Source organism: Oxyura jamaicensis, unplaced genomic scaffold (assembly GCF_011077185.1).
Source record: "Oxyura jamaicensis isolate SHBP4307 breed ruddy duck unplaced genomic scaffold, BPBGC_Ojam_1.0 oxyUn_random_OJ102134, whole genome shotgun sequence".
NCBI lineage: Eukaryota > Metazoa > Chordata > Aves > Anseriformes > Anatidae > Oxyura > Oxyura jamaicensis.
The window spans coordinates 34301-50349 of NW_023312231.1; the positions used below are offsets into that span (position 1 = coordinate 34301).

Sequence of the window (16049 nt, forward strand, 5' to 3'; positions counted from 1 at the left end):
AATTTTTTTTTTTTTTTTTTTTTTTTTTGTGCAGAAAAATGCCCTAAATTCCTTTTTCCCACCCAACAGCCCTTTTTACGTCTTTGGTTTACATTAAAAATAAAAATAAATAAATAAACCTATTCCCTGGGGTTTTTCTTTCTTGGTTTAAAAACGTCCCATTTACCTCTTTATTCTATAAAAAAAATCCTCCTTTTCCTTTCCAGAAATATATAAATATATAAACCCCATTTATTTGGAGGAGGGGAAGGTCAGGAAAAAAAAAAAAAAAAAAAAAAAATTACTTTTCACCTAAAAGCCCCTTAAACCTGTTTGATTTTCATCAAAAATCATTTATTATTTGTTTCATTCTAAGCTAAGGGGCCTCTTTACTGTAAAAAGATCCTTTTTACCTATTTTGGGGGGAAAATAGCTATTGCTAACTGTGTTAGTAGGAATTTCTATGGCAAGTTTCTGCTGATTTTTTTTTATTTATTTATTTTATTTTTATTTTTATTTTTTCTGGTGCTTCCCCCTTGACTTTTCTGCTGAAATCACTGTATTCAGGCCGACCTTATCCTCCTTTCCCTGAACTTTTTAACTTCAGTTTTCTTCAGCAAAATGCCGCTATTCTTCGTATTTCGGTTCTTGTGCTATAATTTATGTGGAAAAACCCATTCACTGCATGCTTTAAAAACTATGAGGGAAAAATAAAGATGAAAATAAACCTCAAAACTTTCTACTGCAATTTCTGCATCAAAAGCTTTTTTTTTTTTTTAACTTTTTTTTTAGTTTTTCTGAACTTCTTAACTGTGTATTTCTGCAACAGCAACAAGAAAAAACTTTATTTCCTACTTCCCTACTTTCAGAAATTTCAGCTGCAATTTCTGCAACAACAACAAAAACATTTATTTCCTATTTTTCATTTCTCAGAACTTTCTCCTCAAAGATTCTGCTAGGGGAAAAATACTTTTTTTTTTTTTTTTTTTTTTTTCACAAATTTATATTTTAATTTTTTAAGAAAAAAAAAAAAAAAAAAAGATTTAATTCAGATTTTTTTTTTTTTCCTGCAGAATTCTCTACTATAATTTCTGCAGCCAAACCCACTGTTGTCCCCCATTTTTTCCAGGTCTTTCAGCCGCAACTTTTCGCGGCAAGGAATTCTTCGTCGCCTTCCCGCAGAACAACGAGAAAGCCACCCGCCCCGACATCAAGCTCCTCATCACCTCCTACTTCGACTCCACCCAAGTGACGGTGACGACGAACAACGACACCCTCAACGACACCGTCACCCTCGGGAAAGACGAGACGTTTTCCTTCCACATCCCCAGTTCCCTGGAGCTCATCGGGAGCCGGATTTCACAAAAAAGCATCTTGGTCAAGTCCACCAAGGACATCTCCATGGTCTTCACCAGCTCCAAGCCCTACAGCATCGGTGCCACCGCGGTTTTGCCCGTCAACAAGCTGGGCACTGAGTACTACGTGGTGACGCCAGATGCCAGATCAAAAGATGGCTGGAAACAATTCGTGGTGGTGGCTGGGAAGACCACGACCTTCATCTCCATCACCTTCAAGGGCAGTGCTTATTTCAGAGGGACGACTTACTCCCCCGGCTCAGTTCTCCGTGTCTCCTTGGAGCCATACCAGAGCTTGCAGCTGCAAAGCACCGATGATCTGTCGGGCACCAAGATCACGTCGGACAACGTCGTGGCCGTCCTCAGCGGACACACCTGCGTGAAGATGCGCACGGACTGTGACTACGTGGTGGAGCAGCTCCTGCCAGTCACCGCGTGGGGGGACACCTACGTCGTCCCCCCCAACCCGCTGCAGAAGGTCAACGATTATGTCTATGTTGTGGCGGCTGAGAAAACCTCCATTTCCTACCACTTGGGTGATTCAGCTTCCACAAAGGACATCTTGGCCGGTGAGGTCTACAAATTCGAGGTGAGTCAAAATTCACCATTCTACGTGAGCGCTTCGGCTGCAGTTCAGGTGGTTTTCTTCTTCACTGGTGCCAAAAAAGGCTCACTGAGGCAAGACCCTTTCCTACTCAACATCCCACCCATCATCAGCTATTGCTCGTCCTACTGGGTCAACAGCCTGAATGAGTACAAGAACTACGCGCTCATCATCGCCAGGAAGGCGGACGCACACGCCATCACTGTCAACCAGAAGACATTCAAGAGCTCGTGGCACGAAGTTCCCGGCTCGGACTTCTCCTGGACCACGCTCAGCATCAGCAAGACGTCTGAGATCCAGAGCGCTGAGTACCACCCTGCGACCTTTGGGCTACTGGTCTTTGGCTTCTACAGTTACAGAGGCTTTGGCTTCACTGGCCTTTGTTCCACGTGTAAGTAGGGCTCAACGCGTGGTGATGTGGCTGTGAGATGGTGGCTTCTTGTTCTGTGGAACCACAGAGAGGTTGACCTCTGGAGGCCAGCTGGTCCAACCCATGCTCAAGCAGGTCACCCAGGGTCACGTCCAGATCCTCCAAGGAGGAGACTCCACCACCTTACTGGGTTGGAGCCAGTGCTCCATCACCAGCACAATGATGTTCTTCCTGATGTTCACCTGGAACCCATTGTGTTCCTGTCCCTGGGGGATGCTCTGTCCCACCATCCAGCTGTAATGATTTATATCTTCATTAATGCGATTAATATCTTCATATTAATATATTCATATGAAGATATTAAACAGGACCTGGTATTAACCCTTGGGGTATTCCACTAATTACTGGCCTCCAACCTACTGACCCTTCTATGCTTCGTTCCCACCATTGTGCCTTGCAGACCACTGGCTTTTCTCACGGATGCTTCTGCTTTTCCTTACCATCTATTTTCTTTCTCAGCGACTTATTCCACGCTTTCCTGTGCCGACATCGTCTGCAAGGAGCAGGAGAGGTGCAAGATGGTGGAAGGAGTGCCCACGTGCATCCAGGAAACGTTCTCAACCTGCTGGGCCACCGGCGATCCCCACTACCTTACCTTTGACGGGAAGACCTTTGATTTCATGGGCACGTGCACCTACACCATGACCAAGAGCTGCAACATGGACCCAGACCTGCCCGTCTTCAGTGTCGAGGCCAAAAACGAGCACAGGGTTAACCCCAAAGTCTCCTACGTCGGCGTCGTGATTGTCCACGTCTACAACATTACCATTACTGTGGTCAGGTCCGAGGACGGGTTTGTGAGGGTACGCATGGAAAAAAAATAAGAAATCCAAAGAAATACTGTGGTGTTTCACTAGAATAACATATTTCCTGTGTGTGAGCAGGTGATGCTACCATGCGGGCATTTCTTGCGTGGCAGGAAAATTGCCTTTGCCACCTTGGCCCTAGTGTGGGTGGAACCAATGCCGTCTTCGCATCTTCTGAAGGAAAATGGTGTTGCCTTGATCCCACCTCTTTTTTTTTTTGGTCTTGGCTGATTGTTAGATTTCTGCACAAGGAGAGGGGAAAACTGGGGATGGTGGAGGGGAAATGCGTTTTTTTTTTTTTGTTGTTGTTGTTTTGTTTTGTTTTTGTATTTTTTCTTGAATTTGAGACTCACAACTTGCAAGAAAACACCTCGAAATTCAACCTATCTCATTTCTCACCTTGCATCTGATTCATTCCCCTTCCAGGTGAACAACCACTACTCCCGCCTCCCCATCTCCCTCGCCCAAGGGAAGCTCCAGCTGCAGCAGAAGGGCAGGTCCGTCCTGATTAAAACCGACTTCCTGCTGAATGTCCTGTACGACTGGGATGACCACTTGGTGGTGAAGATCCCCAGCGCGCTGGCCAACGAAGTGTGCGGGATGTGTGGCAACAGCAACGGCAACCCCCAGGATGATGCTCTGCTGCCCAACGGGGAGGCAGCGCAGAACACCGAGGATCTGGGCTGGGGCTGGAAGGTGCACGATAACAGCAACAACTGCTTTGACAGCTGCATGGGCGAGTGCAAGCGGTGCCCACGGGATGAGGAGAAGAAGTACAAGGTGGAGGCGTTGTGTGGGTTGCTCAGCCAAAGCCCGGGGCCCTTCCAGCGCTGCCACGCTGCCATCAACCCCAAGAACTACCTGAACAACTGCGTCTACGACCTTTGTGTCAATGATGGGCTCCATACCATGCTGTGCCAAGCCCTGAAAGCCTACGCAGATGACTGCCGGGAAGAGGGAATCATTGTTGATGACTGGAGGACGCCAGCGCATTGTCGTGAGTAGCTCTTGGTTGGCAGAAAATCCTCCCTTTGGGCGAGCAAGTTGCCGTGGTGCTAATTAGGGTGGGCGGAATTAAGGTGAAGGCTAATTAGGGTGGGAATGGGCAGAGAATGGGTATGAATCAACTGTGATTGCACCAATGAGGATGGTTGACCCTCTGAAGTGGGTCACTTTGAATCAGGCTGCCACAAAACTGCCTGAAAAAGCTGTGAGTTCCATGAAAAGAGGGCTAGAAAAATTAATAAGGCAAGTCCCCATAGAGGCTCCCAGAAAGCCCATGAAGTCCATGTGGGCTCCCAAAAATCCACACAGAAAGCTCATAAAATCCATGTGGGCTCCCAGAAGTCCACGCAAAAAGCCCATAAAGTCCACATGGGTTCCCAAAAGTCCATGTGAACTCCCAAAAATCCATGCAGAAAGCCCATAAAGTCCACAGGGCCTCCAGGAAGCCCACGGGGGGCTACTAAAAGTCCACGTAGATACTCTTCCCTTTCTGCTTCACTTCCTTACTGCCGAGGAGCAACCCACTCATAGTGACTGTGATGTCCTGTCCCTTCAACAGCTCTGTCCTGCCCGGAGAACAGCAACTACACGTCTTGTGGCAGCGCCTGCCCCGCTACCTGCAACAACGCCGCAATGCCGGCCGACTGCAGTGCCTTGACCTGCGTGGAGACCTGCGAGTGCCAGGAGGGCTTCGTGTTGGACGCTGGCAAGTGCATCCCCCAGGCCGAATGTGGCTGCGTCTTCGAGGGCCGCCTACACGGCCTCGGCGAGGAGTTTTGGGGCGACAACACCTGCACGAAGCGTTGCGTCTGCGACGCGGCCACGCGGACGGCTGTATGCCGCAAGGCCAGCTGCCATGCCCAGGAAGAGTGCCGGGTGGAGCAGGGCATCCAGGGTTGCTACCCCATGAGCTACGGGAACTGCACGGCGTATGGCACCACTCACTACAAGGACTTTGACGGTGGGAGGTTCATCTTCCAGGGCACGTGCGTCTACCAGTTCACCGGCTTGTGCAAGAAGAGCCAAGACCTGGTGGATTTCCAGGTGCTGGTGCAGAACAACCACCAGGACGACCAACTTCTGTCCTCCATCGCTCTCGTGAAGGTCAAAGTCTATGGGAAAAGCATTGTGATCAGCCAGAAGGACCCCAACAAAATCACTGTGAGTTTAGCAAACATTTCTTTATCCCATTTCTACATTCACTTCCTGCTCCTCACCCCAGCCTCCTTTTCCCATTTTTACTCTTCCACCTTCATGCCTCATTTTTTCCCCCCTGTATTGGATAAGGCTGAATATTCTTCTCCAACCATGCTGCTGATATCCAGAGCTACCAGGTCCGCTTACCCTGCATTAATCAAGATTTAATTGCCTAAATATTAGGTCTTCATTCAAGGTCTTCACCTCAACTAGGAGCTCAGTTATGTGATAAGCCAAGGCACCGTTCATCTCAAAGGTGGTGGGGTGGGCACCTCTGTCTGGGGCAGATGATTAAATATGAGAAGTCTTCTAAATCAATTTTAGATCTGAAAAGTCTTCTAAACAACTTGGGTGCTTTAGATGGAGACCAAATTCCAGGTATCTGAGGCAGCATGAAAACACAATTTGTCTTTACAGATGGGTAGAGATTTTTTAATTTATTTTTTTTTTTTTTTTTTGCTTTTGCCCCCAGGTCAACAACCAATTGGCCAACTTACCATACCACCACAAGAGGAAGATCTCGGTCTACAGAAGTGGGCAGGATGCGGTGGTGAAGACCGACTTTGGCCTCACAGTCACCTACGACTGGCAGAGCCAAGTCACCGTGGTGGTGCCTAGCACTTACACGGATGCCCTGTGTGGCCTCTGCGGGAACTACAACGGGGACATGAGTGATGACATGATGATGAAGGATGGTCAAACGACAATAGACCCCGACGCCCTCGGGCAGAGCTGGAAGGTGACTGACGTCCCGGGTTGCGTGGAGCTGTCGAAGGAGCAATGCCCCACCCTGATGGAGGCCATGAGGCAGCAGGAGGTTGCAGAGAAGGGTTGTGGGCTCATCTCGAAAGTGGACGGGCCCTTCGCAGCCTGCCACGCTCAGGTGGACCCCTTCAAATACGTCCAAAACTGCGTGCACGATTTTTGCCTCTTCCCAGACCAGGAAGCTGTGGTGTGCCAGCAGATCAGCCACTACGCCGCCACCTGCCAAGCCGCCGGCATCACCATTGGGAGTTGGAGGACAGACGATTTCTGCAGTAAGCTGGGACAGTTGGAGGGGTTTTTGGCTTCACAAAGGGTCATGAGCATCAAAGGGAGCCCCAGTCCTGGGACAGACCCCAAGTGAGATGAACCAGAGGTGGGAATGGTCTCACTTGGTGTTTTATCCCACACAAAGTCCATCTTGGACCCATTGCCACTGTCCACAGCCAATGCACACCCTCATCCAACTACGGTGGGCAAACGATTTGGTCCTGATAAGAACCAATTCTTGGCTAAAATGAGAGTCGAGGCTAATTGCCTGGGTTGCTTAGAGGTCAAATCTTTATAAAATGCACCAAAAATCTCTGTATTAAGGGAGAGGGACTGGTGTCGAAACTCAATTAGGAACCTAACGTGGTAGCAATTGTGTTGCTTGAGGGAATAATGGGGAAAAAATGGATGGTTCGGGGGTTTAAACCCCCACTGAAAAGGGCTGAGACCTCCCTTATGGACATCTCTTCCCTTGTGTCCACAGCAAGCAAGAGATGAGATTTAACCATAAAACAATTGGGTGAAAAAAGCCTACTTCTAGCCAACCTCATCTCTGGGCCCAACTCTCTCCAGTTAGAGGAAACCTCTTGGATCTGGCCCGTAATTTCCTTGCTCCTAACGACCCCCCTTGTCCTGTGGCAGGTATTTTGTGTCCTGCAAACAGCCACTACGAGCTCTGCTCCCAGAGCTGTAGCCACATCTGCAGCAGCATTTACACCTCGGTGAAGTGCTCCGAGCTCTGCAGGGAGGAATGCGTGTGCAACGAAGGCTTCGTGCTCAGTGGCGATGAGTGCGTCCCCTTGACCCAGTGCGGATGCCTCTACCAGGACTTCTACTACAAGCTGGGGGAGACTTTCCACCCCACCAAGCAGGAGAAATGCCAGTGCCAGGAAAACGGCTCTGTGCTCTGCGAGGCAGTTCCTGACACCGATGAGACCGAATGCAAAGTTGTCGACGGCGTCACCCAGTGCCAATCTGCCACCCTGGGGACCTGCACGGTCACCGGTGACCGCAGCTATGTGTCCTTCGATGGGTTGGCCTTTGAAATCCCCGGCACCTGCTCCTACATCCTCACCGAGACCTGTGCCGGTGATGACAGCGTGAAGTCCTTCGTCGTGAAAATCAAGAAGGATGCCCGGCAGAAAAGGAAGGTCTCCACCATCCAAGCGTTGTCCGTTGAAGTCTACGGGCTCACGTTGACCATGGCATGGGGCAAGACGGGAACAGTCATGGTAAGGAGGAAGTTGGTGGCCCAACATGGGCGCGAACATGCTGGTGACAAAGTCTGCAGCCTAATGTTGACTTTGGCATCAAGACAGAGGGGACAGCCTGGTAGAGTTGTGCTTCATGCTCAACCTCTTCTTGGTTGCAAGCTGGTGTCAAAGTCTACAGGCTTTGGCATGAAGCAAGAACTGAATGGTCCAAGTAAGGCCAAATTTGGGGCTCGCCACTTTTTGGGTGCAAACACGAGAGATCCAAATTTTTTTCCTTGATGGAGAGAAGAACTTACCTTTATGTCCAACAGAAAGCCATTTTAATCCCCACTTCACCTTCCAGTTGCCAACTGGGAGCCATAAATTCATAAAAACGTTGGTTGGAAGGTGTCTCCCCCGATGTTTTTTTTTTGCTCCTACCCCCGCGTCCTCCTCCCTGAGGCTCACCATGGGATTTCTCTCTCTGTCCCAGGTGGACTCCATATTCTACAACCTCCCGGTCAACCTGAGCGGGGGACGGGTCCAGGTGTACCAACATGGGATGGGCGTCCTTCTTCAGACCGACTTCGGCCTCTTTGTATACTACGACCTCCTCCACCATGTGAGGGTCACAGCCCCCCAGAGCTACAAGGGCCACCTCTGTGGGCTCTGTGGCAACAACAACGGGCAACAAGATGACGATTATTTCCTCCCCGATGGCTACAACGCCACCGATGTGACCGCCTTTGGCTCTGCCTGGAAAACACCCGAGGTGGCTTGCAGTGACGACTGCTCCAAAGATGACTGCCCGGTCTGCACGGAGAAGAAGCAGGAGGTCTTCCAGAAACCCAACTACTGTGGCATCCTCGTGGTCCCTGAGGGTCCCTTTTCCTCCTGCTACGACGTCATCAACCCAGCCCCGTATTTCGACGCCTGCATCCGTGACCTCTGCCTCACCGACGGCAACACCAACGTCCTCTGCCAGAGCATCCAGAGCTACGTATCCACCTGCCAAGATGCCGGCGTCACCATCGAGGCGTGGAGGAAACCTTCCTTCTGCCGTAAGTGGGGGTCACAGGTGGGAACCGTCCTCCACGGTCCGGAATTCACACCCCGTTGGGATGAATTGAAGAATAAATTCAGAGGGGCGGCGTCTTGAGAGCTGAAGCACCATCAAAGCGTGGTGTTGGGATGATGATGGTGGCATGAAAATACTGGGTGAAAAAACAACGTGAGGGGGCGTTTTGATTGGTGCTTTGAGTAAGCGGGGGTAGACTTTGCAATGCCAATAAGATGCACTTTTGTTGGCATTGAGGGTGAATGGAAAAAGCCAACACAAGTATCAGTGGGGTGGGTTTTGGTTCCCCTCGGGGACAAATCGGAAAAGCCAACCCAAGCCCCTGTGGGGTGGATTTTCACCAATGTTGGGGCTCCACCGTCTCCCTCGGGTGCAACCCTGGGCTGCCCAACCTTCATGTTGGGGACAATCATCCTTTTCCTTCCAGCCTTGAGTTGCCCGGCCGACAGCAGCTACTCCCTGTGCACCAACCACTGCAGCAACAGCTGCGTGGGGCTCGTGGATGCCTCCAAATGCCCCCAAAAATGCACCGAAGGCTGCCGCTGCAACGAAGGGTACACATTTGACGGGAATGCCTGTGTCCCCAAGGACAAATGTGGATGTTTTGTGGACGGGATATACTATAAGGTAATCAAGTCTCGAGGCTGGGGGGGACTTTGGGTTTTCTTAATCAATTTTATTTGGTTTTATTCTTCCCGCCTGCATAGCAGCCTAGTGACCGCCAAAGATCTTTGCGCATGGCACAAAACACCTTGCACAAAGAAAAACACAAAATCTTCCATCCGCCAAGTGATTCTGCTCTTCATTATGGAGAAAACTGAGGCATTTTCACATCTTTTCATCGCTTGGTTTAAAAGTGCTAGCACAGCCGGGGATGCTTGCAGATAGATGTGATGCATTCCACAGCTGAAGGTGCTAAATAATATATTTTTCCTTTAGGGAAGGTGAAAAAAGGCAGATTTTATTTTTATTATTATTATTATTTGTCCCAAACTCCTGCCTTGCAACAAAAGCAAGACATCCTTCAGCAATTTTGCCTCCTGCAAGCTGCGTATTTGCTCTGGTAGATCTCAATGCATTTTTTTTTCCCCTTTTTGAGCACATTAAGACCAAAAAAAAAAGAGCACTCTTCCGTGTCTCAGCTGACCTGATTTTTCTCTCTGCAGGAGAACGTGGAAGAAACATTAAGTTCTTAAATTTCCCACATTTTTCTAAATATCCTAATCACCCCAAATCAGCTCCTTTTGGAGCAAAAATCAGTGGATAAATAGAAAGGAGGCTTTTTTCTTTTTCCAAGAGGGAGGCAGTTTTTCTAATAACGGGTGGATTAAGGATCTGGTCCCCGGGTTTTATTTCCACATTTTTATGCATTTACGCCTTGTGATTTGCACTTCTCATCGCAACGTTTGCAACCTCCCACCCTGCAGCCCCATGAGTCGGTCGTGAAGGAGAACTGCCAGTTGCGTTGCACGTGCGTCCCCGGCAAGGGCTTGACCTGCGAGAGCCACGGTTGCAGCGATGACGAAACCTGTGAAATTCGGGACGGGGTCTTGGGTTGCATCAACCAAAGTAAGGAAAAATGGGGTTGTATGAGTTGGGCGGGGGGGGGGGGGGGGGGGGCACGGGGTCTCTGAGCCAGAGAAGATCCTGGGGCTGGCTGGGATGCGTGGATAAAGGTGCAGGCTGAGGTGGGAACCCTACAGCAAGGGGGGATGGAGGACACAGATCCCATCTCAACACTAAGATGGTCAGGAATGTGCTGGGAGGATTTGGGAGAAACAAAGGGCTTCAGCAAAGCCACCTCTTTGCTTTGGGTCCACACATACGTCCAATTCTAACCATGGTGGCATCTTCTTGAAGGGCAGGAAGGATCTTGGGTAAGGATGAAACCAATCTTGATGCTTTTCCTCACGAAATGGAGGGGGGAGACAGCTGAAAAGGGGGGATTTGGGCTCAGGGGTGGGTTATTGTGCTCTGATTTGCATCTCAGAGCTGCCGAGCCTCTTAAAGCCCAAGGGGGGGCAGAAGATGCTTGGTAGACCTCAAGGTCAGTGAAGACGCTTAGTTTGCGTGATGACACGGGATGTGCTCCTCACCAGAACATCCCCCGGGGGCATTTCTTCTCCTTCCAGACCCCTGCAAAGCCCTTCAGTGCCGGCCCAAGGAGACGTGCAAACTCGAGGACGGCCAGGCCAAGTGCATCCCATCCCTGGTGGCCACCTGCTGGGGTTGGGGTGACCCCCACTACCACACCTTCGACAAGCACGATTTCGACTTCCAAGGCACCTGCACCTACACCATGGCCGAATCCTGTGGGAACGACACCAAGTTGGTGCCCTTCAAGGTGGAGGCCAAGAACAACATCCGAGGTGGGGTGAAATCCGTCTCCTACATCAGCTTGGCCAACATTGAGGTCTATGGCCAACAAATCTCCATCCGTCAAAGGGAAGCGGGCAAAATTAGGGTGAGTTGGCTTAAAACGGGCAGGACTGGCCTTTCTCCATCTCCTTTCACACCCGTCTCATCCCCACCTCCTTTCCTACCCACCCCTTCTTCCATCATGGCCAACATCACGTGCTCCATCAAGGCCACCGTCATTTTTGGCTGAATCAGCTGAGCCAAAACGTGAAGTTTTGAAATGCTGGGGTGCAAGGGGAATGCTCTGCCTCACATGGGGCACTGTGGGGTGGTTTTCTGCCCCCTGGGGAAGTCAAAAGGTGTGCAAGAAACCTCAAAGCAGGTGGGACAGCTCCAGGGGGTCTGCGATAGCAGCTGGTGTGCGTAAATTGGGTAAGGCAACGCCCAGCAAAAATGATTGCGCGTGGATGCAAAATAACTGCACACCCCAGGAGCACGCAGACCCGTGCACCACGCTCACATGTAATGCTCCCCCTCCCTAGGTGAACGGGGTGCAGACCCTGCTCCCGGTGAGCCTGGAGGACGGCAGGCTGGAGCTCTTCCATAGCGGGCTCACCGCCGTGCTGGAGACCGATTTCGGCCTCCGGGTGACGTACGACTGGAACTGGCACCTGGTCATCGAGCTCCCCAGCAGCTACTATAAGCACACCTGCGGCCTCTGCGGCAACTTCAACCTCAAGCCGGAGGACGACGTCCCCCAGCAGAGTGGCGACCTCACCGCCTCCATCGTGGATTGGGCCAAGGTCTGGAAAGCCCCCGACGATGACCCGTTTTGCTGGGATTTCTGTGAAGGCGACTGCCCCGTGTGCGAGGAGGAGAAGAAGGAGCTGTATGGTGGCAACCAGTATTGTGGCCTGATCAAAAAAAGCTTCCAGGGGCCCTTCAAGGCTTGCCACGATGTTGTCAAACCCAGGGATTTCTTCCGCAACTGCCTCTACGACGTGTGCATGAGCGACGGGGCAAAAAGCATCCTCTGCAAGGCGCTGGAGGCTTATGCATCCACCTGCAAAAAGCAAGGGGTCGTGGTGCACGACTGGAGGACCCCGTCGGGCTGCTGTGAGCAATGGGCTTCCTCCTCGCCGATGCGGTTTTGCAAAATAGGGGGAATATCCGGCATGGGATGATGCGTGCCGAGTGCTTGGCAAGTTTGCAAGGGGGGAGGGGGGGAATATTTAGCTCTGGGATGGTGCGCGCAAAATAATTGGTGCATTTGCAAAAGTCATCCATCCAGGGAGGGTTGCCTGCAAAGCATGCTCACACAATGCAATATCAATCCCCCAGGAGACCGCGTGCAAAGTAGTCGGGGTGCTTGCATGCCTCATGCGAGATGCGATGTTCATCCTCGGGATGTTACATGAAAAATGCTTGGTGCTCACAAACACTTTGCAATGCATGCAACCCCGCTGCATTTCTGCCCACCCCTCAGCTAATTGCCCCCCTCTCCCCCCTTCCTCCTGCAGCATTACCCTGCCCAGAAAACAGCCACTACGAAGCTTGTGGCAACGCCTGCCCGGCCACCTGCACCAACCGGGACGCGCCCGCCTCTTGCACCCAGCCCTGCGTGGAGACCTGTGCTTGCAACCAGGGCTACGTCCTCAGCGGTGGCCAGTGCGTGGCGGTGGCCGACTGCGGTTGCACCCGCGACGGTCGCTACTACCAAGCCGGCGAGGAGTTTTGGGACGACGAGACCTGCCATTCCCGGTGCAGGTGCGACCCCGGTTTGGGCATGGTGGTGTGCAAGGAGACCAGCTGCAAGGCGGGCGAGCAGTGCGCCGTGGTGAAGGGCGTGCGGCGGTGCGTGGCCAAGGGTCGCTCCATCTGCGTGGCCACTGGGGACCCCCACTACACCACCTTCGACGGGCGCCGCTACGACTTCATGGGCACTTGCGTCTACCAGTTCGCCGCCCTCTGCTCCGAAGACCCCACCCTTGTCCCCTTCATGGTCACGGTGGAGAATAACAACCGGGGCAGCCGTGTGGTCTCCTACACCAAGGAGGTCACCTTGAAGGTCTACAACATGACCCTCAGCCTCAGCCAAGCAGACCCCCAGAAGCTCAAGGTAGGGAGGGGAAGGCATCCAGTTGCAGCAAGGCATCTCTTTGGGTTGCAAGCTCCTTGCGTGGTTCCTAGGCAGCTTGCAGGCTCCTTGTGTGGCGTCCAGTTGGGTTGCAAGGTCATAGAAATCCAACGAGACATCTTACAGACCTGTTGCATGGCATCCAGTTGGGTTGCAAGCTCGTTGTGTGGCGTGTGGATGAGTTGCAAGGTCTTTGGGAGACGTCCAGTTGGGTGTTGAGGGCATCAGGAGACGTCCAGTTGGGTGTCAAGGGCGCTGGGAGACATCTAGTTGGGTGTCAAGGGAGTTGGGAGACATCTAGTTGGGTCTCAAGGGTGTTGGGAGAAGTCTACTTGGGTATTGAGGGCATCTGGAGACAACTGGCCATGGTTGCACAGTGTCCAATTGAACTGCGAGGTCATCATGAGACATCCAGTTGGATTTCATGCTCATTGGATGACACCTGGGCGGGTTGCACGCCCATCGCATGGCGTCCTCCTGCCCTTCCTCTCCCCTTCCAGGTCAACGGGGTCCTGGTGGACCTGCCCTTCACCCACGGCAACCAGCTCAGCGCCTACATCAGCGGCGTCCACGGCTTCATCAAGACCGACTTCGACGTCATCGTCACCTTCGACTGGCACAGCTACGCCAGGGTCATCCTCCCCAGCACCTACTCGCGGTCCGTCTGCGGGCTCTGCGGGAACGCCGACGGGAACCCCGAGGACGACTTCGCTTTGCCCGACGGCAGCTCGGTCACCGACGAAATCCAATTCGCCGACTCCTGGAAGGTGGCCAACGTCCCCGGCTGCTCGGCCGGTTGCACCAAGGATTGCCAAACTTGCACCGAAGCGGAGAAGCGCGCCTACCGCGGCGACAAGCACTGCGGGGTCCTGGTGAAGAAGCAAGGACCCTTCGCCGCCTGTCACAGCGCCATCGACCCGGCCCCCTACTTCGACGACTGCCTCTTCGACACGTGTCTCTACAAGGGGCACCAGGAAACCGTCTGCCGCGCCATCAGCGCCTACGTCACCGCCTGCCAGAGCCAGGGGATTCGCATCAAGCCGTGGCGCACGGCCGCCTTCTGCAGTACGTGGGGCTCGGCGCTGGGGGGGTTGCAAGGAGGCTTTGGGGCACGCGTGCACGGAGGGGTTTGGGGTCGCACGGAGGAATCGGGGTGTGCATGCAGGGAGGGTGTTGGGTTTGCGTGCACAAAGGGGTGTGGGGTCTACACGAAGAGTCTGGGGTTTGAGTGCATGGTTTGGGCTCACGTTTCTGCAGGGTTTGGGGATTGTAGGAGGGGATTTGGGGTCACATTTCTGCAGGGTTTGGGGTTTGCAGGAAGGGATTTGGGGTCACATTTCTGCAGGGTTTGGGGTTTGCAGGAAGGGATTTGGGGTCACATTTCTGCAGGGTTTGGGGATTGTAGGAGGGGATTTGGGGTCACATTTCTGCAGGGTTTGGGGATTTCAGGAAGGGATTTGGGACTGCATTTTTGGAGGGTTTGGGGAACTGTAGGAAGGGCTTTGGGTTTGCGTTTTTGCAGGGTTTTGGAATTGCATGAAGGAATTTGGGGTCACATTTCTGCAGGGTTTGGGGATTTCAGGAAGAGATTTGGGGTCACATTTCTGCAGGGTTTGGGGATCGCGTGGAGGGATTCGGGCACAGACAGATGTGGGACTCTGCACCCATCTCGCCCCCCCCTCCCGCAGGCCCCGTCTGCCCCCCGAACCAACACTACGAGCTCTGCGGCTCGTCCTGCCCGGCCACGTGCCACGGCCAGGCGGAGGACGAAGGCTGCGACGAATCGTCCCCGTGCACCGAGGGCTGCTTCTGCGACGCCGGCTTCCTGCAGAGCGGCGACCGCTGCGTCCCCCTGGCCCGCTGCGGCTGCTTGCACGACGGCCGCTACTACCAGCAGGGCGAGGAGTTTTTCTCCTGCCCGCGCTGCAGCCAGCGTTGCACCTGCCAAGGGAACGGGGAGGTGGAGTGCCAAGAGGCGAGCTGCGGCGAGGGGGAGTCGTGCATGGTGCAGGACGGCGTGCGGGGCTGCTACCCCAGCACCTGCGGGCGCTGCGAGGTGCTGGGCGCCGCTTCTTTCCGCACCTTCGACGGGCACTCGCTGCGTTTTGCTGGCTCCTGCACCTACACGCTGGCGGCGGCCGAAGCTGCCGGCCCCGAGGTGGAGCTGGTCCCCTTCATGGTGCGGGTGCAGAAGGACCACAGAGGGCCGGAGCCGCTCACCCAGCAGCTGCTGATCACCGTGCACGGCGTCACCGTCAGCATGAGCCGGGGGAAGCAGTGGGAGGTGAAGGTGAGGGGGGCCGGGCTTGGTGCAAGGGGTCCTTGGCGTGCACGTGGTCTGCGCGTACCTGGTTTGGCTCCTGCAGCCTGTTGGGATCCCGCGTGCACCCAAAGGCGTTGCTTGGAGGCGGAGAACTCCTGCATTGCGTCCCCACCAGGGTGCTGCTCGGGCTTGCGGCCCTGTTCCGGGTGCAAATCCCATTTCAGGCTGCAGAGCCCATTTCAAATGCAACCCCCCCCCCCACCCCCACCCCCCTTTTAATTGCAAATCTGTTTTAAATGCAAACCCCACTTTAGGTTGCAGAGCAGAGCGTGCAACCCCCCACTTCAACCCCATTTCGGGTTGCAAAGCGCGCAGATGGGGTTTGCATTTAAAATTATGGGGTTTGGGGCTGCAGAGCATGCAATCCCCACTTTAGCTGCAACCCCATTTTGGGTTGCAGAGGACGCAACCCCCCCATTTTAAATGCAGATCCCCATTTAAGTGCAAACCCCCCTTTAAATGCAACCCCCCTTTCGGCTGCAACCCCACTTCAGATTGCAGAAGATGCAACCCCCCCTGCCTTTACCTCCACCCCCCCTTTACCTACAACCC

General features: G+C 53.1%; 1 protein-coding gene across 1 annotated transcript in view; it reads left to right on the forward strand.

Annotated features, from left to right (window-relative positions):
- Positions 1 to 16049, forward strand: part of LOC118160154 (IgGFc-binding protein-like) — a gene marked incomplete at its 3' end in the record, with an annotated part of 18849 nt that overhangs the window by 2050 nt on the left and 750 nt on the right. Inside the window, exons 3-16 of the mRNA XM_035314691.1 lie at positions 1109 to 2329; positions 2828 to 3171; positions 3601 to 4171; positions 4739 to 5340; positions 5849 to 6413; positions 7051 to 7640; positions 8095 to 8662; positions 9107 to 9306; positions 10107 to 10248; positions 10812 to 11143; positions 11580 to 12153; positions 12558 to 13156; positions 13675 to 14239; positions 14863 to 15464. Of these exons, the coding sequence (XP_035170582.1) occupies positions 1109 to 2329; positions 2828 to 3171; positions 3601 to 4171; positions 4739 to 5340; positions 5849 to 6413; positions 7051 to 7640; positions 8095 to 8662; positions 9107 to 9306; positions 10107 to 10248; positions 10812 to 11143; positions 11580 to 12153; positions 12558 to 13156; positions 13675 to 14239; positions 14863 to 15464 (7475 nt within the window). The remainder of the gene's footprint in view (positions 1 to 1108; positions 2330 to 2827; positions 3172 to 3600; positions 4172 to 4738; positions 5341 to 5848; positions 6414 to 7050; positions 7641 to 8094; positions 8663 to 9106; positions 9307 to 10106; positions 10249 to 10811; positions 11144 to 11579; positions 12154 to 12557; positions 13157 to 13674; positions 14240 to 14862; positions 15465 to 16049) is intronic.